This window comes from Podarcis bocagei, assembly GCF_964188305.1.
Source record: "Podarcis bocagei genome assembly, chromosome: 6".
In the NCBI taxonomy this organism is placed as follows: Eukaryota; Metazoa; Chordata; class Lepidosauria; order Squamata; family Lacertidae; genus Podarcis; species Podarcis bocagei.
The window spans coordinates 101,353,008-101,375,988 of NC_138130.1; the positions used below are offsets into that span (position 1 = coordinate 101,353,008).

General features: G+C 51.3%; 1 protein-coding gene across 1 annotated transcript in view; it reads left to right on the plus strand.

Moving 5' to 3' along the window:
- The first annotated feature begins 4,580 nt into the window (after nt 1–4,580).
- ARHGEF17 (Rho guanine nucleotide exchange factor 17) overlaps nt 4,581–22,981 on the plus strand; it is a 197,123-nt gene continuing 178,722 nt past the window's right edge. Inside the window, exon 1 of the mRNA XM_081197266.1 lies at nt 4,581–9,246. Within this exon, the coding sequence (XP_081053392.1) occupies nt 5,359–9,246 (3,888 nt within the window). The 5' untranslated portion in view covers nt 4,581–5,358. The remainder of the gene's footprint in view (nt 9,247–22,981) is intronic.

The window sequence follows — 22,981 nt, forward strand, 5'->3', positions numbered from 1 at the left end:
GCCCTGTTGTCCAGCTTTGTTTTGTGCACGCATGTTCAAGCAAATTGTACAGCGTCCGTGGCGGCGGCGGGCAATTCTAGATTCAATAGCTTTTTGTGTGGAACAATTTGATCCTCTGGGGTGTCTGACAACAACAATAATAATAAGATTGGGCTCAGGGTCGCTAACAACCAATAAAAAAATCAAGTTGATTGAAATACAACTTAAAAACAAGATTAAAATACAACATTAAAATGCAGCCTCATCACAGGAGGAGAAAGGAAAAAGAAAGAGGGAGAGGGAATCAAATTGGCTCCAAGCCAAAGGCCAGGCGGAACAACTCTGTCTTACAGGCCCTGCGGAAAGAAATCAGATCCTGCAGGGCCCTGGTCTCATGAGACAAAGCGTTCCACCAGGCCGGAGCCAGTGTTGAGAAGGCCCTGGCTCTGGTTGAGGCTAATCTGACTTCCTTAGGGACTTCTAGGGTGTTGCTATATATGGACCTGAAGGTCCTCCGTGGGGCATACTGGGAGAGGCAGTCCCGTAGGTATGAGGGTCCTAGGCTGTGAAGGGCTTTGAAGGTCAAAACCAGCACCTTGAACCTGACCCTGTACTCCACTGGGGGCCAGTGCAGCTGGAAAAGCACTGGGTGAATATGCTCCCACGGCAGAGACCCCGTGAGGAGCCTCGCTGCAGCATTCTGAACCCGCTGGAGTTTCTGGGACAGCTTCAAGGGCAGCCCTGCGTAGAGCGAATTACAGTAGTCAAGCCTGGAGGTGACTGTCGCATGGATCACTGTGACCAGGTTGGGGCAGGAAAGGTAAGGGACCAACTGCTTGATAAAGGCAGTTTGCTGCTAGAGGAAGAGAACAGCACATTGGAGCATCTGCACAGCTGTGGTTGCACATCGGAAATGCCAGGATCAAAGAATTTACACAGCTCCCTAGGCATAATCGAGTCCATCATTTGTGTCTCAGACGAACCCACCTCACAGGGTGGTTGTGCGGATCGGATCTCAGAGGTCTACTTTTGAGGCGACCTACTAGTGTCCCATTTCCCTTCTACTCCCCAGACCCCAAACTTCCTTTGCCTTTCTCCTGGGGTGTGTGTGGTGGTACCTGGAGGTTTCAATGGCTATGAGCCAGCTCACACACCCTCCATCCTTTCTGTGACAAGAGATGTCCCCTCCAACATTTCTCTGATGAAAATAAAGGGACCCCTGACTGTTAGGTCCAGTCACGGACGACTCTGGGGTTGCGGCGCTCATCTCGCTTTATCGGCTGAGGGAGCCGGCGTACAGCTTCCGGGTCATGTGGCCAGGATGACTAAGCCGCTTCTGGCAAACCAGAGCAGCGCACGGAAACGCCGTTTACCTTCCCGCCGGAGCGGTACCTATTTATCTACTTGCACTTTGATGTGCTTTTGAACTGCTAGGCTGGCAGGAGCAGGGACCGAACAACGGGAGCTCACCCCGTTGTGGGGATTCGAACCGCCAACCTTCTGATTGGCAAGCCCTAGACTCTGTGGTTTAACCCACAGCGCCACCCACATCCCTTTCTGTGATAACATTTCTGAGATGAAAATAGGGACGTCCTATTTCGGAAAACGGGTAAAAGCCTCAGAGAAGCTGCTAGGAATTGCTGTCGTCCGTCCCCACCGATGTATTTCTTATCCATAAAAAAATTGGTGTGGCTGAAAGTGTGGACCAGAAGAACTGCTGTTTAGCTCTCCCAAAAAAGAGACATTGGAGCATTTTACGGGAGATGCTGTTTGGTTACAGTGTAACCAGCGAATGCCACCAGCAGAGAACATTGGTTCAGATCAGAGATGGGAAGCACAACTTTTAATCAGTAACTCATTGACAGCAGGCAACAGTCTTGGGTGTTCCTGGAATGCCTTGATGGATCATTCCTGACAAACCTTCGCAGGGGACTTGCCAGAACCATGCGGAAGTGGTAGCCAGCCCAGCAGAAGCCCCAGGCCACAGAGATGACGCCCTCCCAGTCACGGGTATATTACAGGGCAGTGATGGGGATTCATTGATTCATAGAGCTGTAAGGGACCCTGGCGGTCATCTAGCCCAACCCCCTGCAAGGCAACACGGGACTCGAACCCACAACCCAGAGATTCAAGAGTCTCGTGTTCTACCAACTGAGCTACCCCTGGCAGGCAGCTTGAGTTCTTACAGACACTTGACGGTCCCCGACTCCCATCAGCCCCTGCAGCCAAACATGGCCCAACATAGCTTACAGCCCAAAATCTGGTGCAGGAAGTACAATAGAGGGCGGAGAATGCGATACAAAGGAGAACGATATAATTTATTTCAGATAAGTGAATTCATCAGAGCTGCCTTCACCAGCCTTGAGCCCTCCAGGTATTGAGGGATGAGAGGCAGTATGGTGTAGCGGTCAGAGCGTCAGACAAGGATCCGGGAGAGCAGGGTTCGAATCCCCACTTGTCCATGGCAATGCTCTCCGTGGGTGAACCTCTGCCTCTTAGCCTATTCTACCTCACAGGGATGTTGTGGAGATTAAATGAGGAGAGGGACAAGGACCACGTGTGCCGACCTTGAGCTCATTGGAGAGAGAGAAAGAGGAGATATAAATGCAATAAACGCCTACTTGGGAATGCAACTTGGGACTGCAACGACATATGGGCTATACACATTTAAAACACATTTCACACACACCCATCTAAAGAAATTTGGGTATTGTAGTTTGAGAAGGGGCTTCTGGGAACTGTAGTTCTGCAAGGCGTACAGCTCCCAAAATTCTTTGAGGGAAAGAAAGCGCTTTGAGAGTGCTTCAAAGGTGCCATGTGCTTGCAAAAAAAATGCACCCACTGTTTAACTGTTTGGTCTGCCTTCGACACATAGCTCACTCCTGTGGGTGCAAAAGTGTTTTTTAATGAGCAACTGTGCCCTAATTTTATTTTATAAAATACCCATACAACAGGCAGAAACCAACAGGTGAAGCTTTTCCAGTGAAGAGGAAAACGTACCTCTAGAACCGTACCTTCTCATCAATGCTTGATGGAAAGTCCATTTTTATTTGACTTGCAGCCTTGCGGACCACTTGAAAGCCAATGTTTGTGTCTTCAATGAAAGATACCTATGCTAAGCAGGGATACCTTAGAGCAGAGTCATTGCATTCAAATAGGGTTGCCATGTGTCCCCTTTCCCCCCAGAACATGTCCTCTTTTTCAGGGATAAAATTTGAGACCAATTGCATCTATTTGCTTTGAACGGCCGTCCTCGCGTCCTCAGTTCTGCTCTTCAAAATACAGCAAGCCCAAGAAGAGAACCGAGTTCTGTAAAATTAATAAACCATATTTCTTAAAAGTACACCCAGCGCTCTCATTTGCTCCTTCCAAAAACACCAGCTGAAAGTTTGCATTTAGATCTGGATTCAAACGCTGGTTCGGCCAAAGGGTTCCCTAACACGCTAAAACGTTTTATTTCACTCTCGATTCCTGTCTGTGAAATGGGCCTATTTATATCCTACCCCAGAAAGGCAGGGAAGATAGCAAACATGTATATATACACACATAGGTATATGCACAAATGTGAAGACAGCTGCACAGTTGCTAGTGTTTAATCGGTAGATGGTGCCCAAATCGCTTCCAGAGGAAACGGGCTTTCCCAGGCCTTACGAGTTAAAAGCAACAACACTATTAAAATATTTGGCTGCAATCCTAGCCCATTAAAGTCAATGGGAATTTTGGAACCGACTTCAGCCGAGGGAGCAAAAGATCACACCCTTTCCATTCCTGACTTGCTACCTCAAAAACGGAGGGAGCCTTGGAAAGGAAGAGCTCTGACTTGGCCCAGATCGGAAAGCCACATCCTCTAAACAGAGAACGGGAACTGACAATCCTCAAAGGCATAACCCAGCTGGAGATTCGCTTTTGGGGCAACTCGGTGCAGGAGATGCTCCTGCTGGGGTGCACCGCCAGCGCAGCCAAACTGAAATCCACGGAGGACACACCCACTAATGGCTTTTTGTCACGGCTATTGCTATAGAGGAGCTCCCTTGTACAGGAGCAGTCTACCTCTGAGTATCAGTTTGCTGGGGAGCAATCGCTTCCAGGCTTTCTTCCTTGAAGCATCTGGCGGGACACTATGGGAAGCCAGATGCTGGCTTAGATAAGTCCTGAGGTCGGATCCAGCAAGCAGTTTTTATGATTCTCCTGTGCCTAGCAAGGGCGCTTGTTTGCAGAACCGACTCTCGCAGCGCAACGCTTTGGCACAACCCGATCCTATGCCCCTAGAAACGAACCTTGCATAGGATGGCGGTTGCGAGGCCTGCTCCTGCAGGTTTCAGGGTCTCGCGGCTGCAAGACCTGGAAGTCGAAATATAATATCCCTTCCGAAGAGACAAAGGGGGGTGACTCCTGGTTTCCTCCTCCTCCTCCTCTCTCTCCCTTTTTAATTGCACAAGAAATGTTCCCAGAGACTTTGCTTTGCGAAAGACCATCCCCCTTTTCTTCTTCCTTTTTTTAAAAAGAGAAAGAAACCACGCCTCTTGAGGGGGAAAGTTTATGTGAAATGCTAAAAAAAAAGGGCAGAGGGGAAAAAGAACCACGCAAAAATAAACACAACAAACAAACGGCTGGAGCGAGTAAGACGGGATGCCGTTTGCAACGCCGCCGGGGGCTCCTGCAACCATTTAAAAAAATTATTTTTTTGTAAATTACTTTATTATTATTTTTAAAAATGCACGATGGCGAGAAGGGCTCCCCGACCCCCACCCCCGGCCCACCAACCCCGGAGAATTCCTGCGCATACTTGGAAGGTCGCTTCTTCGTCTACTCTGCACTGAGATGCGGCGGGGGGCTCTCTCGTTGAATCCGACGGGCCGGCCGGATTCCTGGGCCTGAAAGTTTGGCGTCGTAACCATCACCCTCGGCTTTCCTTCCGCTTCTCCAGCCGCCGGGATCTCCTTTCTTCTTCTGGGAAGGAAAAGAACCAGAAGTCCGGGTCGCGGGTGGTGGGGAAACGGCGGTTGGACCTCCTCCGGGAGCCTGGATCGAGCAAAAGGAACAAGCGAATCTGCAAGGCTGCGATCTCCCTTCCTCCCCTTTTTGTGCATTGTTGCAAAATCCAGCGCGGGCTGCTGCTGCAGCCGTCCACCCGCCCCGCTTCAAACTGAACTGCAAAACTGTGCGAACTTGCCTGGAAGTTTGGCTGCTGCAAGATCTGCCTCTCTCTCTCTCTGCCGCTTCCACCCCCCCCCCAAAAGGCCGCCCCCACTTTCTTTGCACGGCGGAAAGGAAGCGCGGATGGGCGCCGGCGCGGTGCCCCGGACGGTTTAGAGAGAGGGGGAGCCAGGCAGGGGGCGATTCCGGGGGTGACTTTGGAAAGCTGGGCGCGTAAAAACAATGGCGGAGGGGGAGGCCGGGAGGAGAAGCCCCCTTTCCCGGAGCGCCTCGTGCAAGCGCCTCGAGAGATGGATCGGGCCCGAGGAGCGGGCCGGAGGAGGCGGCGGCATCGGCGGCCCCCGGGGGGAGCGGGAGGCGGCGGCGCGCCCGGGCGCCCAGCCGTGCCAGGGTCAGCCTCCAAGCGCCAGGGCGCAGCAGCAGCCGCCGCCGTCGCCAGCACAGCCCATCGGACGGCGATCGCCCAGCCGAGCTGCTTCGTTCAGCGTCTCCCGCAGCGTCGCCAAGCTCTCGTCTTCCTCGCCTTCTCCCGGGCCGGATCCTGCTCCTCCTCCGACGCCGCTGCCGGGCGGCCGAGCCCTCCGGAGCCTGTCGCCGTCGGTGCGCCAACTTTCGCAGCGCTTCTGCGCGCCCCAGAGCGAGCCGGGCGCGGGGAGAGGAGGCCCCTCCACCTGCGCCGGGGCCAGGGAAGACCAGGCGGCTCGGCCCGCCGATGAGACGCCGGCAGCCGCCGCCGAGCAGCCTCCGCCTCCTCCTCCTCCTCGGGGGAAAGGACTGAGCGAGCCCCCCAAAGGCGGAGACGCGGCGCTCGACTGGCCCAGCGTGACCGAGATGCGCAAACTTTTCGGAGACGGCTTTCGACGGCAACAGCAGGGAGGCCCCCGAGGCGACCCCGTCGAGGAAGGCGCGGCACCGCGCGCCCCCCAAGACCAAGCCGGGGAGCTGGGGCACCTGCCGGGCAGCATGGACGGCGCCCCCCGCCTCCTGCCCGATGGGGCGGCGCCCGGGCGCAGGGAGGAAGAGAGGCCCCGCGTCGCGGAGCAGCGCCGGGAGGCCCCCCCGACGCCTCCCCCGCGCAGCTGCATCCCCTTTCGGACCCACCGCCTGCCCGCCCCCCGGACCGAGGCGGAGAAGTTGCCGCAGCCGCCGCCACTTCGGGAGAGTTTACATTCCTGGCATAGTTGGACGCTGCTGCCAGCTGCCTCCTCGTCTTCCTCTTCGTCCTCCTCGTCCTCTCCAGCCGTCCTTCTCCTGGGCGAAGGTGGAAGCAGCAACTTCAGGCCAGGGGAGATTTCCAGCAGCGAGGAGGAGCTGATGGCCAGGCCCCAGGGGGCCCCCCAGCCGGCTGCCTGCTCCCCCCCTGGCGGCAACGGCTGGCACGGATCTCCCCACGAGAGGTCCTCGGGGAGCGAGGAGGAGAACCGCCTAGCCGCCCCCAGGAAGCGCTCCTTCCGGAAGAAAAAGAAGGACCCCTTGCCTCAAGAACAGGCCTCAGACAGCGATGGGCTGGTGGCGGGGATGGAGTGGTACCTCAAGGCCCAGGAGGACCTGGCGCAGACTCTCTCCCTGCCCTCTGACGAAAGGACTAGGCCGTCTCCCGAGGTCAAGGCCTCAGCCACCGCCAGCTTGCTGGGCGAGGCCAAAGCTGCAGGCGAGGGCCCCATCTTGGGTCGAGGCCCGCTGGAAGGCGGCGACAGCAGCAGCAGCAGCTCCTTGCTTGGCACCCACGGGCCCCTATCCTCGGCGCCCACTCTCCCGCTCGTCTCCCGAGTCTCCAAAGTGAACATCCCCCCTTTCTCCCCGAGCCCCTGCGGGTCACGAAGCAGCAGCCGGTATTCCAGCACCGAGACGCTGAAAGAGGAGGACCAGTTTGGGGCCTCCTGGCCTGGCCAAGGCAGGGGCTCGCAAGGGGGTCCGGGCCTGTTCCGCTCTCCAAGCTTCAACCAAAGCGACAGCCTGGCTCGGCTACAGGCTCAGGTGCGTGCCCGCCCCAAGTTCCCCTTGGGGATCGTCCGAGCCAAGCAGGACTTCCCTCCGTACGAGAACCCGCGCGGCGTTGGCCTGGAGGCAGCGGAGAAGTCCAGGAACAGGAAGTCCATGTCGAACCCGGATATCGCGACCGAGACGCTGGCGCTGCTCAGCTTCCTGAAGTCGGACCTCTCGGATCTGAAGGCCAGCAGGAAGGACGGCAGAGCCAGCCAACTCGAGGAGGAGGAGGAAGAGGCCTTTGGTGGCGTCAGGTGCAGAAGTTACCAGTATGGCCTGGCTGGACAGCAGCTGGTAGGTAGAACCCAAAGCGAGGCTCAGCCACCAAACCGGTGGGCTCCGGGCGGCAGCCGGCCGACTCTGAAAGACCTCACAGCGACCCTGAGGCGGGCCAAGTCTTTCACCTATTCGGACAAACCCGTTCCCCGCAGGCTCTTCCACCAGAGCGCGATGAAGCAGAGCTCCTCCGAGCTCCTCCTCACCAACGCCGGCGACCAAGATGCTGTTTGCGGCCGTGAAATTGGCCGAGGCGGCGAGGGCGGCGAGTTGCCCGTTGTCATCCAAGACCAGTACATCCAAGAAGCCAGGCAGGTCTTCGAGAAGATAAGCAAGATCGGCTCCCAGCACGATTACAACTTCGGTCTGGACCAAAAGGACGTCGGAAGCGTGGAAGGCGAAGGAGAGGATGTGGAAACGTGGAAGGAGGGAGCTGTGGAAGAAGGCCGCGGGCAGGGATTGCAGAAGGCAGACTCCGAAGGGAACCTGTCTGGCGGGAAGTCTTTGGAGGAACTCTCGGGTCCTGAATCCAGCATGACGGACGAAGGCATTGTAACAGAGCCCGAAACAGGCCCTGCCTACAGTTACCTTAACCCGTCGGTTGCGGCCTGGAAGCACCAAAGAGGAAGCGAAGGCAGCCTGTCCGCGGTGAGCTTTCCAAACCACACAGCCAAAGCGAACAGCGAGAAGTTGGGCGCCGCCGAAGAGGCCCTTCCCAACACCAAGACAGCGCTGGAGGCGCCTTCTACGCCCAGTGCTCTCCGCCGGCGTAGGAAGTTCCCTTCGGTGGGGAATGGCACCTCCGAGTCCAGCAGTGGGAGCAACGGTGAGTCCAACGGCGAGGCCTACCGGTCTTTGAGCGATCCCATGCCGCACAGGAGGTCCTCCCTCACGGACGACGCAAATAACTTCTCCGTGGACAGTAACCTCCTGGGGTCGCTGAGCTCCAAGTCGGGGATGCCGGAGGCCTCTGCCGTCGCTCTCTCCGAGTGCGCCGCCAGCGCCGCCAGCGACCTGTCGGTCTGTAGCGAAGGCGTCAAAGACTACAGCACCGTGATCCAGAACATCGTCAGCCAACCTGGTGCCCTGGACAAAGTGATCGACGAGAAGGGCAATGGGAAGACCATCAAGAAGAAGTCATTCAGCGACCCCAGCCGTCGCGGAGAGCTGTCCGGCGCCGGCTTCGACGGCCCCGGGGAGCCCATCAGCGAGATGGACCAGAGCATCCCTCCCTCCAGCAGCGAGCCCATCCTGTCGGACCAGGTGAGGGAGGCCGACGGGGGGAAACTGTACTCCCAGTCCGAGCACATCTTGCCGGCGGCTCCAGAGGGCGACACGGCCCAGGTGGCTCCGAGCTACGGCTTCGACCCGAAGCTGGCCGAGGTCTTGTCGCCCAGGATCGTCCGCCGAAGCTCAAAGAAGCGCAGCAACAGGGCCAGCTCGCAGGAGGGCCGTGTCGAAGAGCCCGACCTGCCCTCCGCCGTCGCCCCTTCCACTCTGGGGAGAGCCAGGCCGTCCTCCAAGCACACCCGCCACGCCAGCGAGCCTGCCACCTTCATCCCCATCGCGGGCACCAACACTCCCCCTCTGTTGAGCCAGAACGTCCACGGGGCCACGCCAGACCTCCCTCGTCTGCTCGCGAAACCCTACCCAGTCCTCCAAACCCCTTCGTTGGAAGATGTCACTAAACACTACATCTTGGCCCTTGGTGAGCTGCCCTCCGCCGGCTCGGTGGATACGCCCAGATCCTCACCCGCCACGCCGACCACGTCTGAGCCCAAACTGCCCAGGTGCCCGAAGCATCATGAGGAGCCGGGCGCTGGCCTGGCCAGGAGCAAGCCGCAAGTGGTGAGTTGTAAGATATTTTAATTTGGTAGGGGCTAAGAGCTTTTGTCTTTGGTTTGGAGGGAGGATTCCACCTTTGCAGATGGAGTTGCAAGATCTGGGCTTGAGTGGCGTGCGGTTGGGAGTCCCCACCTGCTTTCGAGTGTGGCTGAGCTTTGGTGCAGCTGTAAATGCAACATGCCGTGCTGGAAACTGGCGTCCTGGTAGAGATGATTGGCACCACGGAATTGGTTGTCAGTGGAACGTTTTGGGAAAGGATCCCAGCCTCCTTGCAAAAGTTGCATGGAGATGTTTGGTTCTGGAGAGGAAACTGTTGTGTGGAAATACCATGCGCATCTGCGATCTGGCGGGTCTGTGCTGCTGTCCAGATGTTACTTCATTTTTCATTTCGCTTTTAATTTGTACTCACGCCCCTTGTAATGATTGGATCCTGTACAAAAAGTCGTAATGAAACATAACTTCAGAATGAAAGGCTTAACATCAAGTGGCTTCAACCATCTGCTTGAATATAACAGCACACAATAAAATTCACAAAATGCCAGCAAATAATAACAGAAACCCACTCTTAAACATTGCAATGATTACCAAACTATGATAAATAAAAAATAACGCCAAGTCACAGTGCATAAAATGCCACGGTACGTAAAAAGCCGTGTAAAATAAAGTTACCAGATTTTTTTCAATGAATTTTTTCAATTTCCTATTAAATAGATGGATTTTGTCAGGGGACTGATTTGTAAATCTGGGGACTGTCCCTGGGAAACGGGGACATCTGGTAACCGTAGTGTAAAAGGATCAAATTGAGAAACAAAGACTTATAAAATCATTCCTAGCCCCCATGCACAAGTGGACCCGAGACGGCTGCACCAATATCAGTGTTTTATGGTGAGAGGCTGCAGCCCATCCTCTCCCCCACAATTCCTGGTTGAGGAGTAACCAATTTATTCCTCCGTGTTTGGTCGACATGCTTAGGGCTTGTGGTGGTGAAGATCTTGAGAGGTTTGATGTCGGGATAGGAGGTTCCTAGAGGAAGCACAGTCCCAGCTCCGTCCAAAGAGTTTAGCTTTCCTTCCGGGAAACCCAGTTCCTAGTGAAGCGTTGGAACTGTGCACCCAGTAGGACAGCCTTGCGATACTTGCTGACTTGTGGTGTCTGTGTGCCCAGGACACTTTTCTCTGGCTTGCACACGTGCTCACAGGTCCAGAGAACTGTTCTCTTCCTTGCCTTATATCATTCCTGCCTTTGTGGAAGAGGCATCGCTCCATGGTACGACATCTGCCTTGCATGCAGGAGGTTGTGGGTTCAATTTCCCAGGGAAGGACTGGGAATCAATGTTAGAAATTCAGATACAGTGGTAGCTCGGGTTACAGACGCTTCAGGTTACAGACGCTTCAGGTTACAGACTCCGCTAACCCAGAAATAGTACCTCGGGTTAAGAACTTTGCTTCAGGATAAGAACAGAAATCGCGGCGGCGGCAGTGGGAGGCCCCATTAGCTAAAGTGGTACCTCAGGTTAAGAACAGTTTCAGGTTAAGAACGGATCTCCAGAACGAATTAAGTTCTTAGCCTGAGGTCTGCGCATGTGCGGGTCGTGATTTGGCACTTTTGTGCATGCGTGAAGTGTGATTTAGCACTTCTGTGCATGCGCAAGCGCCGAAACCTGGAAGTAACCCGTTCCGGTACTTTTGGGTTCAGCGTGGTGCACAACCCAAAATCGCGCAACCTGAAGCGTCTGTAACCTGAGGTATGACTGTATATACGGTAAGTGAATCACCACATGGTGCCTTAAACCTAGGTTAAGGTCACTACGGTGTCTTGGTGACATTTCCTCCCCTGCAGGGGGATGTTGTTGTTGTTGTTGTTAATTTCATTTCCATACCACTTTATATTTTAAAGGAAACATATCAGAAGTGGTTTGCAACACATCAGAACAGCAACTAAAACGATTAGGATAAAACAAATGCAAATTTCTTGGGAAATATTTCAGATCCTTCTCTTAGTGATGTTGGGCTTGCCCCATGTTTATTTACTGACTTAATTTATAGAGCTGCCCCCAACAGAAGGACTCTAGGGAGCCAGGATTGTGTAGTGGTTAGAGTGTTGGACTAGGACCTGGGAGACCAGGGTTCGAATCCTCAATCAAGTCATGAAGCACACTGGGTGACCTTGGAGTCAGTCTCAGCCTCCTAACCTACATTGCAGGGTCGTCGTAGGGATTAACTGAGGGGTGGGGGTGAACCATGTACTCCTTGGAGAAAAAGGTTAGTGGTACCTCGGGTTACATACGCTTCAGGTTACAGACTCCGCTAACCCAGAAATATTACCTCAGGTTAAGAACTTTGCTTCAGGATGAGAACGGAAAGTGTGCTCCAGCGGCGCGGCAGCAGCAGGAGGCCCCATTAGCTAAAGTGGTGCTTCAGGTTAAGAACAGTTTCAGGTTAAGAACGGACCTCCGGAACGAATTAAGTACTTAACCTGAGGTACCACTATAAAGGCAGTATGTAAGCTCTTCTGCTGACCTGCTTAAGAAAGTGGGGGGGGGGGCAGCCAGGTGGAGATGTCAGTCGGCCAACCCTGTGCCCAGAGATCTCCATGTGGTTGCAAGTGGACCCATGTCGCCAAATGCTCCTGCCACCTGGGGGATTTCGAACACAGGCCTGAAACCCTGGAGAGCTGCTGCTGGCCAGTGCAGACAAAACTGATTTAGATGGACAAAGCATCTTATTCAGTAAGATCCACAAATGACAACATTTTGGAGGTCCCGAGTCGCAAGGTGGTTAGGTTGGTCTCAACTAGGGCCTTTTCAGCACTGACCCCAACTTGGTGGAACGCTCTGTCCCAAGAGACCAGGGCCCTGCGGGACTTGACATCTTTCCGCAGGGCCTGCAAGACGGAGCTGTTCCGCCTGGCCTTTGGTTTGGACTCAGTCTGACCCTTATGCTTCCCTCCCCTTACGGTTTTGATCTATGGGCTACTTTTAAAATGAGGCTGCATTTTAAATTGCGTTTTAACCTGTATTTTAAATTGGGTCCGTCCGTCCGTCCGTCCCCCCCCCCCCCCGCCATTATGTTTTTACTGTAATTATTATTATTACAAGACAGCATTCTATGTGCCTGTAGCTGAATCTGGGTAGGGAAACGGTGTGATTTGAACGCTCTTCTGCAAACAAAAGGTTGCAGGTTCGATACCCGTATGGGGCAGCTAGCTGCATATTCTGGATGATGCTCAGAGTCCCTTCCAGCCCTGCAGTCCTTTGATTTTGTGATCTCCTTGCGCTTAGAGTTGCAGGCTGGCTTTTTCCTCCGACGGCCTGGTTTTGGATGCATGAAGCTTCTCCCGCAATTGCGGGGGGGGGGGGGGACACATTCATTCAGCCACTGAGTTCCTCACACCCCCAGCCCAGTCGCAGGACGGTTTTGCCAGCTTGGCTGTGCTCTCTGCGCATCAGCCAGGAAGGCCCAGGAGTTTGGTTGCGCCCAAAGAGAAGGGAGCCACGTGGTGCTGGACTCGGTGCTGTCATGTGTGAACGCTGCCAGCAATAGTTCCCTGGACTGCTATATAAGGTCTCCGCAAAGTGTTAATCCGTTGGCTGGCTGTAGCCGATTTTGTGCCTAGAACATTGGATGAAAAAAAAAAGGAGTTTTCAACTCCTCTGTAGGGGGTTTAGGCGGCCTTCTCTCTGTTTTATTTGATTACTTTTATTTTTTTCATTTGCTGTTGTTTCTGATGTTCTGCCCATTGTCATGCAAAAGCGAACAGAGGTTTATTATTATTATTATTATATATTTAAAAAAAACCTCTTTAATATCTCAACATTCCTGCATATGGGTATCTTTTTGTGGGAAGGAATGCAATGCTTCTCGGGTTCATATTTTGTTTTTGTGCGACAGAGAGGAACGGTTTCTTTTTCGAAAGCAGGCTTGCGACAACGCAGAGGAATGTGAAATTAAATGGGGATTTAAGATAAAGTTCACACGTATTGAACGTAAGGTTTCCATATATGCATATACGTACATATAGCTCCGCTGGTAGAGCATGAGACGCTTAATCCCAGGGTTGCGGGTTCGAATCCCATGCTGGGCAAAAGATTCCTGCATTGCAAGGGCTTGAATCAGATGACCCTTCTAGATCCTTCCAGCTCTATGATTCTAAGGAAGGACTTCTCGCAGAGTTCATCTGTAGAATTTGCATGTTTTATGCCCTTTGAGGTTGTAATTTTGCAAGTTTGCAGTAAGCTTGGATAAACTAGATTTATTTGTGACTGCATGTAGGAAGTCACAGTGCTCACCCATCAGAGACCTCCTCCATCTCTCTTTCGAAAGTCTTCTGCCCCAGTGAAGAGGGCAACTAGTGTTTCACCCCTAAAGTTTTATATTTGCCTAAAGGTAAAGGTAAAAGGACCCCTGACCTTTAGGTCCAGTCGTGTCCGACTCTGGGGTTGCGGCGCTCATCTCGCTTTATTGGCCGAGGGAGCCGGTGTACAGCTTCTGGGTCATGTGGCCAGCATGACTAAGCCGCTTCTGGCGAACCAGAGCAGCGCATGGAAACGCTGTTTACCTTCCCGCCGGAGTGGTACCTATCTATCTACTTGTACTTTGACGTGCTTTCCAACTGCTAGGTTGGCAGGAGCAGGGACCGAGCAATGGGAGCTCACCCCGTCGCGGGGATTTGAACCGCTGACCTTCTGATCGGCAAGTCCTAGGCTCTGTGGTTTAACCCACAGCGCCACCCGCATCCCTTTATATTTGCCTACAGAGGTATAAAAAAGATTGTTAAAAAATCTAATTCATCTAATTCAGGTTTTGGACAAGGGCGAAATTAAATGCAGCTCGCGTTGAAAGGCAAACCTGCCCAGTCCACGCTTTGTGAAACAGCAGGTGAACCAAAGCAGAAACATCTTTCAAAACGCACATTTCTGCACGTTTTGCAATGTATTTTGCCAGCCAAGCAAAAAAATGCATTTGCTTGGAGGGTGTGTGAATAAAAATTCCCGTGCTGGTAAAAAGAGCATGCAGAAAGTGCATTCTTATTGGGGGTGATTTGCTTTGCAGAGGCAGCTCAGTTGGTTAGAGATCGTGGCGCTGATAACATCAAGGTTGCAGGTTCGAAGCCCGTATGGGACAGCTGCATATTCCTGCATTGCAGTGGGGTTGGAGCAGATAATTGTTGGGGTCCCAACTCTACATTTCTATGACTCCCCCCAAATGTGTCTGTTAAGATAAAATTGCACTACGATGCTGATATTACTTCCCTCTAGATCAAGGGAAGTAATAGTGCCACTGTATTCTGCTCTGGTCAGACCTCACCTGGAGTACTGTGTCCAGTTCTGGGCACCACAATTCAAGAAGGACACTGACAAACTGGAACGTGTCCAGAGGAGGGCAACCAAAATGGTCAAAGGCCTGGAAACGATGCCTTATGAGGAACGGCTAAGGGAGCTGGGCATGTTTAGCCTGGAGAAGAGGAGGTTAAGGGGTGATATGATAGCCATGTTCAAAGATATAAAAGGATGTCATATAGAGGAGGGAGAAAGGTTGTTTTCTGCTGCTCCAGAGAAGCGGACACGGAGCAATGGATCCAAACTACAAGAAAGAAGATTCCACCTAAACCTTAGGAAGAACTTCCTGACAGTAAGAGCTGTTTGACAGTGGAATTTGCTGCCAAGGAGTGTGGTGGAGTCTCCTACTTTGGAGGTCTTTAAGCAGAGGCTTGACAACCATATGTCAGGAGTGCTCTGATGGTGTTTCCTGCTTGGCAGGGGGTTGGACTCGATGGCCCTTGTGGTACCAGTGTAATCCATTTTGCATTACTTTCTATGGGAAAGCTCACCTTGGTTTTGGTACGATTTGGTTTTGGAACGGACTTCCGGAACAGATTAAGTTTGAGAACCAATGTACTAGGGAAACTTTTAATGTTTAATAGGTTATTGTATTGTAGTGTTTTGTTGGAAGCCGCCCAGAGTGGCTGGGTATAAATCATAAATTATGATGATGATGATGATTATACCACTGTATAGGTATCTGGAATGGGACAATCCTGTGTTTTCTCATGCTTGCCTCTTGCTTTCCTTCCTTCCTTGGGGCAGTGAAGTTTGTTTGCATGTGAAACCCCTGTCCTTCTTTCATCCTGTATCTCTGTGATTTAAAGTGCGCCAGAGGCTGGATGGAGTTGGTGGTTTCTCCTCTTGGCACAGAGAAAGGGAGAAGGAGCCATCTGATCTCCGCAGGGGGCCTGCCGGGGCGGGGGGGGGGCGGGAATCATTCTCCTTCTTCCACCAAGGGGGTTATTATCCTTTCTAAAAGTCTATTGGCATTTAATTCAGCACAGCTTGACTGCTCCGCTCACTGGGACGTGGAGTTCACTCGCAGTTTCTTAGCTGCACATTGTGATTTTGTTGTTGTTGCGATGACGTGGAGGCTGAAAAACGGCATTTGGGCACGGTTGGTGGACTGGCCACATTCACGGACCGTACGTTTAAGAGCATGAGACTCTTTAATCTCTTTTTTGTAATTAATTTTTTTTTAGTTTTTTTTATTCTAAAACAGGACATGTTATCCAAAAACATATCATCCTTGTGTCCCCCCCCCCATTTTTCCTCCCCTCACAAAACCCACCCGCCCCCACCCCCCGACTTCCCTCAGTTCCAGTCTTTGGCTTCTCTGAGACTGCTGTTTTCTGCATGTTACACAGTTGTATAGATCAGTGTTTCCCAACCTTTTTTGGGCAAAGGCACACTTGTTTGATGAAAAAAATCTCGAGGCACACCACCATTACAGCCCCGTGACGTCAGCGCGCAGCGTCACGCCGGGAGGGACGCACGAAAGTGTAAGTTTCAATTTTTTTTCCTCCCCCTTGCCGGGGAACCTCCAAGCTTTGGGGGTGGGGGGGGAGGAGGCAGCAAAGCGAGGCAGGAAGGAGAGCGCGGCTTGGCTGGGTGAGCTTTGGCAGGGCAGGGAATGAGAGCCGCGAGGCGGGCGCTGCGGACGGAGGCGCTGCCCGCCGAGCTCGCAGGCAGCCAGGCAGGCAGACGGCGAGAGCCCCGCGCTTGGCGGCCTCTCCTCGCCGCCGCCGCCCCGCCTCTCGCCGCCCGACTCGCCCGCCTCCCTCCAGGCAACATCTCACGGCACACCAGGCAACATCTCACGGCACACTAGTGTGCCGCGAAACAGTGGTTGGGAAACACTGGTATAGATCCTCAAACTATTTAGCTGATTATTAAAATAATTATTATAATAATTATTATAATAATTATTAATGAAAGGTTTGTGAATGTTTATTCAAAACCTGCCAAGGAGTCCAGTTCGCTTTGTTGCGTCTTCAGATACAGTGGTACCTCGGGTTAAGTACTTAATTTGTTCTGGAGGTCCGTTCTTAACCTGAAACTGTTCTTAACCTGAAGCACCACTTTAGCTAATGGGGCTGCCGTGCCGCCGGAACACGATTTCTGTTCTCATCTTGAAGCAAAGTTCTTAACCCAAGGTACTATTTCTGGGTTAGCGGAGTATGTAACCTGAAGCGTCTGTAACCCGAGGTACCACTGTACTTTGCAAAGGGTTCCCATTCATCCTTAAATTCACAGTTATCCTTGTCCTGTAGCTTGTATGTCAGTTTTGCCAGTTCTGCATAGTCCGTCAATTTTTCTTGCCATGATTCTTTAGTTGGGGAGACTCTTTAATCTCGGGGCGGTGAGTTCGAGCCCCACAGAAAGATTCCAGCATTACGTTCTTCCGTTCACTGTGACACTGCTTTAAACAGACATGCCTTCTCTCTCCCCCCCCCCCGAATTCTGGGAGACTTAGTCTGTTAAGGCAGTGTTTCCCAACCTTTTTTGGGCAAAGGCACACTTGTTTGATGAAAAAAATCTCGAGGCACACCACCATTACAGCCCCGTGACGTCAGCGCGCAGCGTCACGCCGGGAGGGACGCACAAAAGTGTAAGTTTCAATTTTTTCCCCTCCCCCTTGCCGGGGAACCTCCAAACTTTGGGGGTGGGGGGGGGAGGAGGCAGCAAAGCGAGGCAGGACGGAGAGCGCGGCTTGGCTGGGTGAGCTTTGGCAGGGGCAGGGAATGAGAGCCGCGAGGCGGGCGCTGCGGACGGAGGCGCTGCCCGCCGAGCTCGCAGGCAGCCAGGCAGGCAGACGGCGAGAGCCCCGCGCTGGGCGGCCTCTCCTCGCCGCCGCCGCCCCGCCTCTCGCCGCCCGACTCGCCCGCCTCCCTCCAGGCAACATCTCGCGGCACACTAGTGTGCCGCGGAACAGTGGTTGGGAAACACTGTGTTAAGGCAGGTGAGAGTTTTTTGAAGACCCCCAAAGACGCCCGCCGAGGTACCATTCCGCAGAGTTCCCAGGCAAGAGGGTTTGATTGGTAAACCGCTCTTGAGACTGCAGCATGTATAAAGCACTCACCCAAAAATATAAGGAGTCCTGCCTGTCCCATTAAAAGTTGAACCCCGTTTTAGGAGGCAGCTTAATTACCAAAGGCCTGAGTGAAAAGAAAGGACTTTGCCTGCCATCTTAAGGCTGGCCATGATGGTGCTTGGTGTGTCTCCCTGGGGAGAGCGTTCCACAAGATAGGGAGCCACCACCGAAAAGGCCCTGTTCTTGTGCGGCCGCCCTCTGCCCCTTGGGTGGGGCACATGGAGAAGGGCCTCTGATGGAGACTGCAGGGGTCCAGGCCGATTCATATGGGGAGAGGCAGTCCTGGAGGTTGTGTTGTTGCTGCTAGTGTTGTTGGCATCCGTCTGTTTCGAGAGGCAATGGAGTGTGCCTCCGAGGGTGAGGTCAAATCACTGAGTTTGCGGCACTGAAGTGATCTCTCCCGGGATTGAAGGATAGGCAGTGTGTTTGGCGGTCCCAGGCTGCCCAGATGACAGGACCGACATCTTGGCCTTGCTGGTACAGTGGTACCTTGGTTCTCAAACGCCTTGGTACTCAAACAACTTGGAACCCAAACACTGCAAACCCGGAAGGAAGTGTTCCGGTTTGCGAACTATTTTCGGAAGCCAAACGTGCTCCGTTTTGAGTGCCACACTTCCTTTTTGAGTGTTAAGCTGAGGTCTGTCTGTTTTTACTATTTATTTTGCGTTTTTGTATTTGTGGCTCTTTTTTGTGACTGTGTGGAACCCAGTTCAGCTACTGATTGATTGTGTGACTCTAGTAAATTCTTTATTGCTTTCATTTCATGGTCTCATGATAGTAAAATCCATGTTAAATTCCTGTTTTAGGGGATGTTTTTAAAAGTCTGGGACGGATCAATCCATTCTGCATTACTTTCTATGGGAAAGCGCACCTTGGTTTTGGAACGCTTTTGGTTTTGGAACGGACTTCCGGAACGGATTAAGTTTGAGAACCACGGTACCACTGTGTTGTGGATATTATTATTAGGCTTTTGTGGAAGTGCCGTATCCCAGGAGGCTGAGCCCAGGTCAGAGGCCAGAGCGATATGTGCTTGTATTTATAGCCCAGGTTTGCACCCTCAATCTCACAACAACACGCACAACAACCCTGCGAAGGAGGCTAGGTTGCGAGACAGCAACTGCCCCGAGGCTGCCCAGTGAGCTTCATGGCCGAGCGGGGATTTGAAGATAGGACTTGCAGACCAGCGCTCCAACCACTAGACGGCACTGCCTTTTGGCATGCATCTGCAGCATATATAAACCCATTTCTCTGCCCAGAAACCCTGGGTCAGGTCCTCGTCCCGCAGCTCTGACCACCAAACCACACCGGCTCTCTTCGTCTTTTTGGCACCTTCCTGTTTTTAAAGTCAAAATCTTTCCCAGTCTGCATCTGTACTAGAGTTGGCTGTTAGTATCCTAGACTTGCAGAGCTAGAAGGGAACCCTGAGGAAAAAAAAACGAGACATATTTGAAACAAAATATTATGTTTATTAAGAGTCTTAAAATTAAATTACAAACTTTTGAAATTGGTAACACAATATATTTAAAGGTATAATAAGATGGGAAACAAGATAACAAATTGCTGAACTGGCTAGAACAATGAATGCAATGCTGAGAGGATGTGAGGAGGTCCAAAAGTGAACTGTTGAAGGACGTTAAGGAAAGTTTCATAATATTTTTTTTTCTTTGTTTATTTTTTTTCATATACATATATAAAAAAAATGTTTCTTGTATGTTGCCATGTAAACAAATTTGTTAACCTATGAAAAGAAACGCAATAAAAAATCCTTTAAAAAAAAAAAAAATAGAAGGGAACCCTGAGGGTCATTTAGTCCAACCCCCTGCAATGCAGGAATATTTTGCTCAACGTGAGACTCGAACCCACAGCCCAGAGATTCAGAGCCTCATGCCTCTACCTGCTGCGCTATCCCATGTTTAAATGATGTTTAGATATATTTTTAATCATTTTTTCTCTCTCTCTCTTTTCACAATGAAATATTTCCTGTGCCTCCTTGATAGATTTCAACAGACGGATTTCCTGGATTGCTTTGTGCTTTCCACACTGGTTTTTGTTTTTGTTTAATATTATTAATGACACCGCCGCTGGCTCTTCCTGCGATTGCAATCCCACAACATTATATAGGTCTTTCGAATTGCTTCAGAAGCTGGGATTAAGCCAGAAGGTCGTCAAGTCCGTGAAACCACCCCCTTTCCTTTTTTTTGCAACAGCAAAAAAATGAAGCTAATGATATTCTAGGCTGCATCAACAGAAGTCTAGTCTCCATATCAATTTCATTTCATTTCACTTTTAAGTTTCTATATGGTGCTTTGCAAGCTGGAGAAACAACCACGTAATCTTAACAACCTGAAGCAATACAAAACAACAACAACTTTAAAATAAACAAGTTATATAAAAGAAAGCAATATTCAGTCATCCATTAGTAAACTGTATCATTAAATGTCAGCAAATATTAGTTAAACAGTTTACACTTATCAGCTCGGGTTGTGAATGTGATCCGTGCGGGATGCACGTCCGCAACCCGCAGCGGCGTGTCTGCGCATGTTGCGATTTGGTCTTCTGCGCATGTGCAAAGCGTGATTAAGTGCTCCTGCGCATGCGCGGCCGCTGAAACCCGGAAGTAACGCGTTCCAGTACTTCCGGGTTTTAGCGGGTGTGTAACCCGCGAAAATGCAACCTGAAGCGGCTGTAACCCGAGGTATGACTGTACAATAGGGGGAGTCATAGTCCTGCTCTCTTCTGCCTTGGTCAGACCACACCTGGAGTCCTGTGTCCAGTTCTGGGCGCCACAATTTAAGAAGGATGTTGACAAGCTGGAAGGTGGGCAGAGGTGGGTGACCAAGATGATCAAAGATCTGGAAACGAAGCCTGATGATGAACGGTCAAAGGAGCTGGGGATGTTTTGGAAAAGAGGAGACTGAGAGGAGATAGTTCTAGTTACAGGTAGTAGCCGTGTTGGTCTGCCGTAGTCGAAACAAACAAAAAAAAATCCTTCCAGTAACACCTTTGTTGTTGTTTAGTCGTTTAGTCGTGTCTGACTCTTTGTGACCCCCTGGACCAGAGCACGCCAGGCACTCCTGTCTTCCACTGCCTCCCACAGTTTGGTCAAACTCATGCTGGTAGCTTCGAGAACACTGTCCAACCATCTCGTCCTCTGAGGTGGCCAAAGTATTGGAGCCTCAGCTTCAGGATCTGTCTTTCCAGTGAGCACTCAAGGCTGATTTCCTTAAGAATGGAGAGGTTTGATCTTCTTGCAGTCCATGGGACTCTCAAGAGTCTCCTCCAGCACCATAATTCAAAAGCATCAATTCTTCGGCAATCAGCCTTCTTTATGGTCCAGCTCTCACTTCCATACATCACTACCGGGAAAACCAGAGTTTTAACTATACGGACCTACGGATGTCTCTGCTTTTTAAGATGCTGTCTAGGTTTGTCATTGCTTTTCTCCCAAGAAGCAGGCGTCTTTTAATTTCGTGACTGCTGTCACAATCGATTCCGAAGAAGTGTGCATGCACACGAAAGCTCATAGCAATAACCAACTTAATTGGTCTCTAAGGTGCTACTGGAAGGAACTTTTTTATTTTGAGATGGGATAGGATAGCTATATTCCAATATCTCAAGGGCTGCCACATGGAAGAGGGAGCATCTTGTTTTCTCCTGCTCTGGAGGGTAGGACTCGAACCCATGCCTTCAAGTTGCAAGAAAGGTGATTGCAACCAAACATCGGGATGAACTTTCTGACAGTAGGCATCATTTGACTGTGGGATGCAAAGTGACAGACTCTCCTTCCTTGGAGGTTTTTAAGCAGAGGTTGGGCGGCCATCAGTCATGGACGCTTCAGCTTCCGGCATCCCAGCGGGTTGGACTAGATGACCCTTGGAACCCTTGCAATTCTGTGACTCCTTGATTCTGTTGTAATCCTCAAAGCTGGGGAACACACTCTTTTTATGGCCTTCAACTACCCTCAGCTGAAGCATGGCGCAGTGTCTAAAGAGCAAATACCGTAATTTTCTCTCCATAAGAAGCACCTAGTGTTTAGAGTAAAACAAGAAAAAAAAATAATTCTGAACGAAACAGTGGATGTATGATTTTTGTGGTTCACGTTGTGGCCACCGACATGTGATCTGATGGTGAGTTTGGGGTAGCCCAAGGCAAAAATCCTGAGGATCTATGTGGATCCGTGCTTTGTAACCACATTTTTGCACCACTGCAGCCCCAGGAAACAGTGGATGCGTGATTTTTTTGGTGCAGGCTGTAGCCATGGACATGCTATGTGATCTGATGGTGAATTTGGGGTGACTCAATGTAAAAATTCCGAGGATCCATGGGCTTTTACCTCCCCCCTCCCAGGCAGCCTCCTTTATCTCTAGCGTCCCTTATCTCTCTCCCCAGCAAACGATCAGTGGCTTTGTTTCAACACCCACTTCCCTCTTTCAAAAAAACCAAAACAAAACATGATCTGCTTTTTGCCCCTAGGCAATTTGGCTCCAGGGACCACGCATTTGCTCCAGAAGACGCACAGACATTTCCCCTTACTTTTTAGGAAGAAAAAAGTGCGTCTTATGGAGCGAAAAATAGGGTGGTTCTGCTTTTAATCTGCTCTTTGGCCACAGAATGGCCCATTTGGCTACAGTTCCCAGGATTCCCCGGGAGCTGTTTTTCTAAACCGGCGCAACTCCTGTTCCAAGAAATGGGTTATTCAAGGTCCGTTTAGCATCCTCATCCGTCCTCACAGTTTAACAGCTCCTTGGAGGAGCTGGCACCATCATCCTTGTCCCCCCAAAACAAGATATTTCAGAGGGACCGTGACCCAAAATCCCTTTCTGGTCTCGCCTCACACTGCGGTTACTTATTAGTACGGGAAATGGACCCCCGAGAGGCCGAAATTCCTCCTCCCGGTTTTCTCAGGGATGCGTAGGAGAGACGAGCCTTTGATGTGACTTCCTCATTCCATCTTCCTTTCTGTGTCCATTTCCAGATATAGATGGAAGCGACTTTCCTCATAGATTTTGCACCGTCAGCAGATTCCTCGTTATTCATGATCCACACAGACAATCGAGTCTTCCGTGCTGAGGTTCCCCTTGTAGGTCAATACCCTGAATTCCTGCCTCAGATTAGATATCAATATTATTGCCTTTATTTCAATTAATTACCCCGTCTTTCACCCTCAGGTCCCAGGGTGGGTCATAGCCATTTAAAACACAACAGGTTGTTTTTGTTTTTGTTTTTTTGCAATCCTATTTTATACTTTCCCCTCTATATAGCAAGTTACATTTGTTACTCAACAATTATATTCGAGTTCAGCAAAACTTCCCTCTCACCCA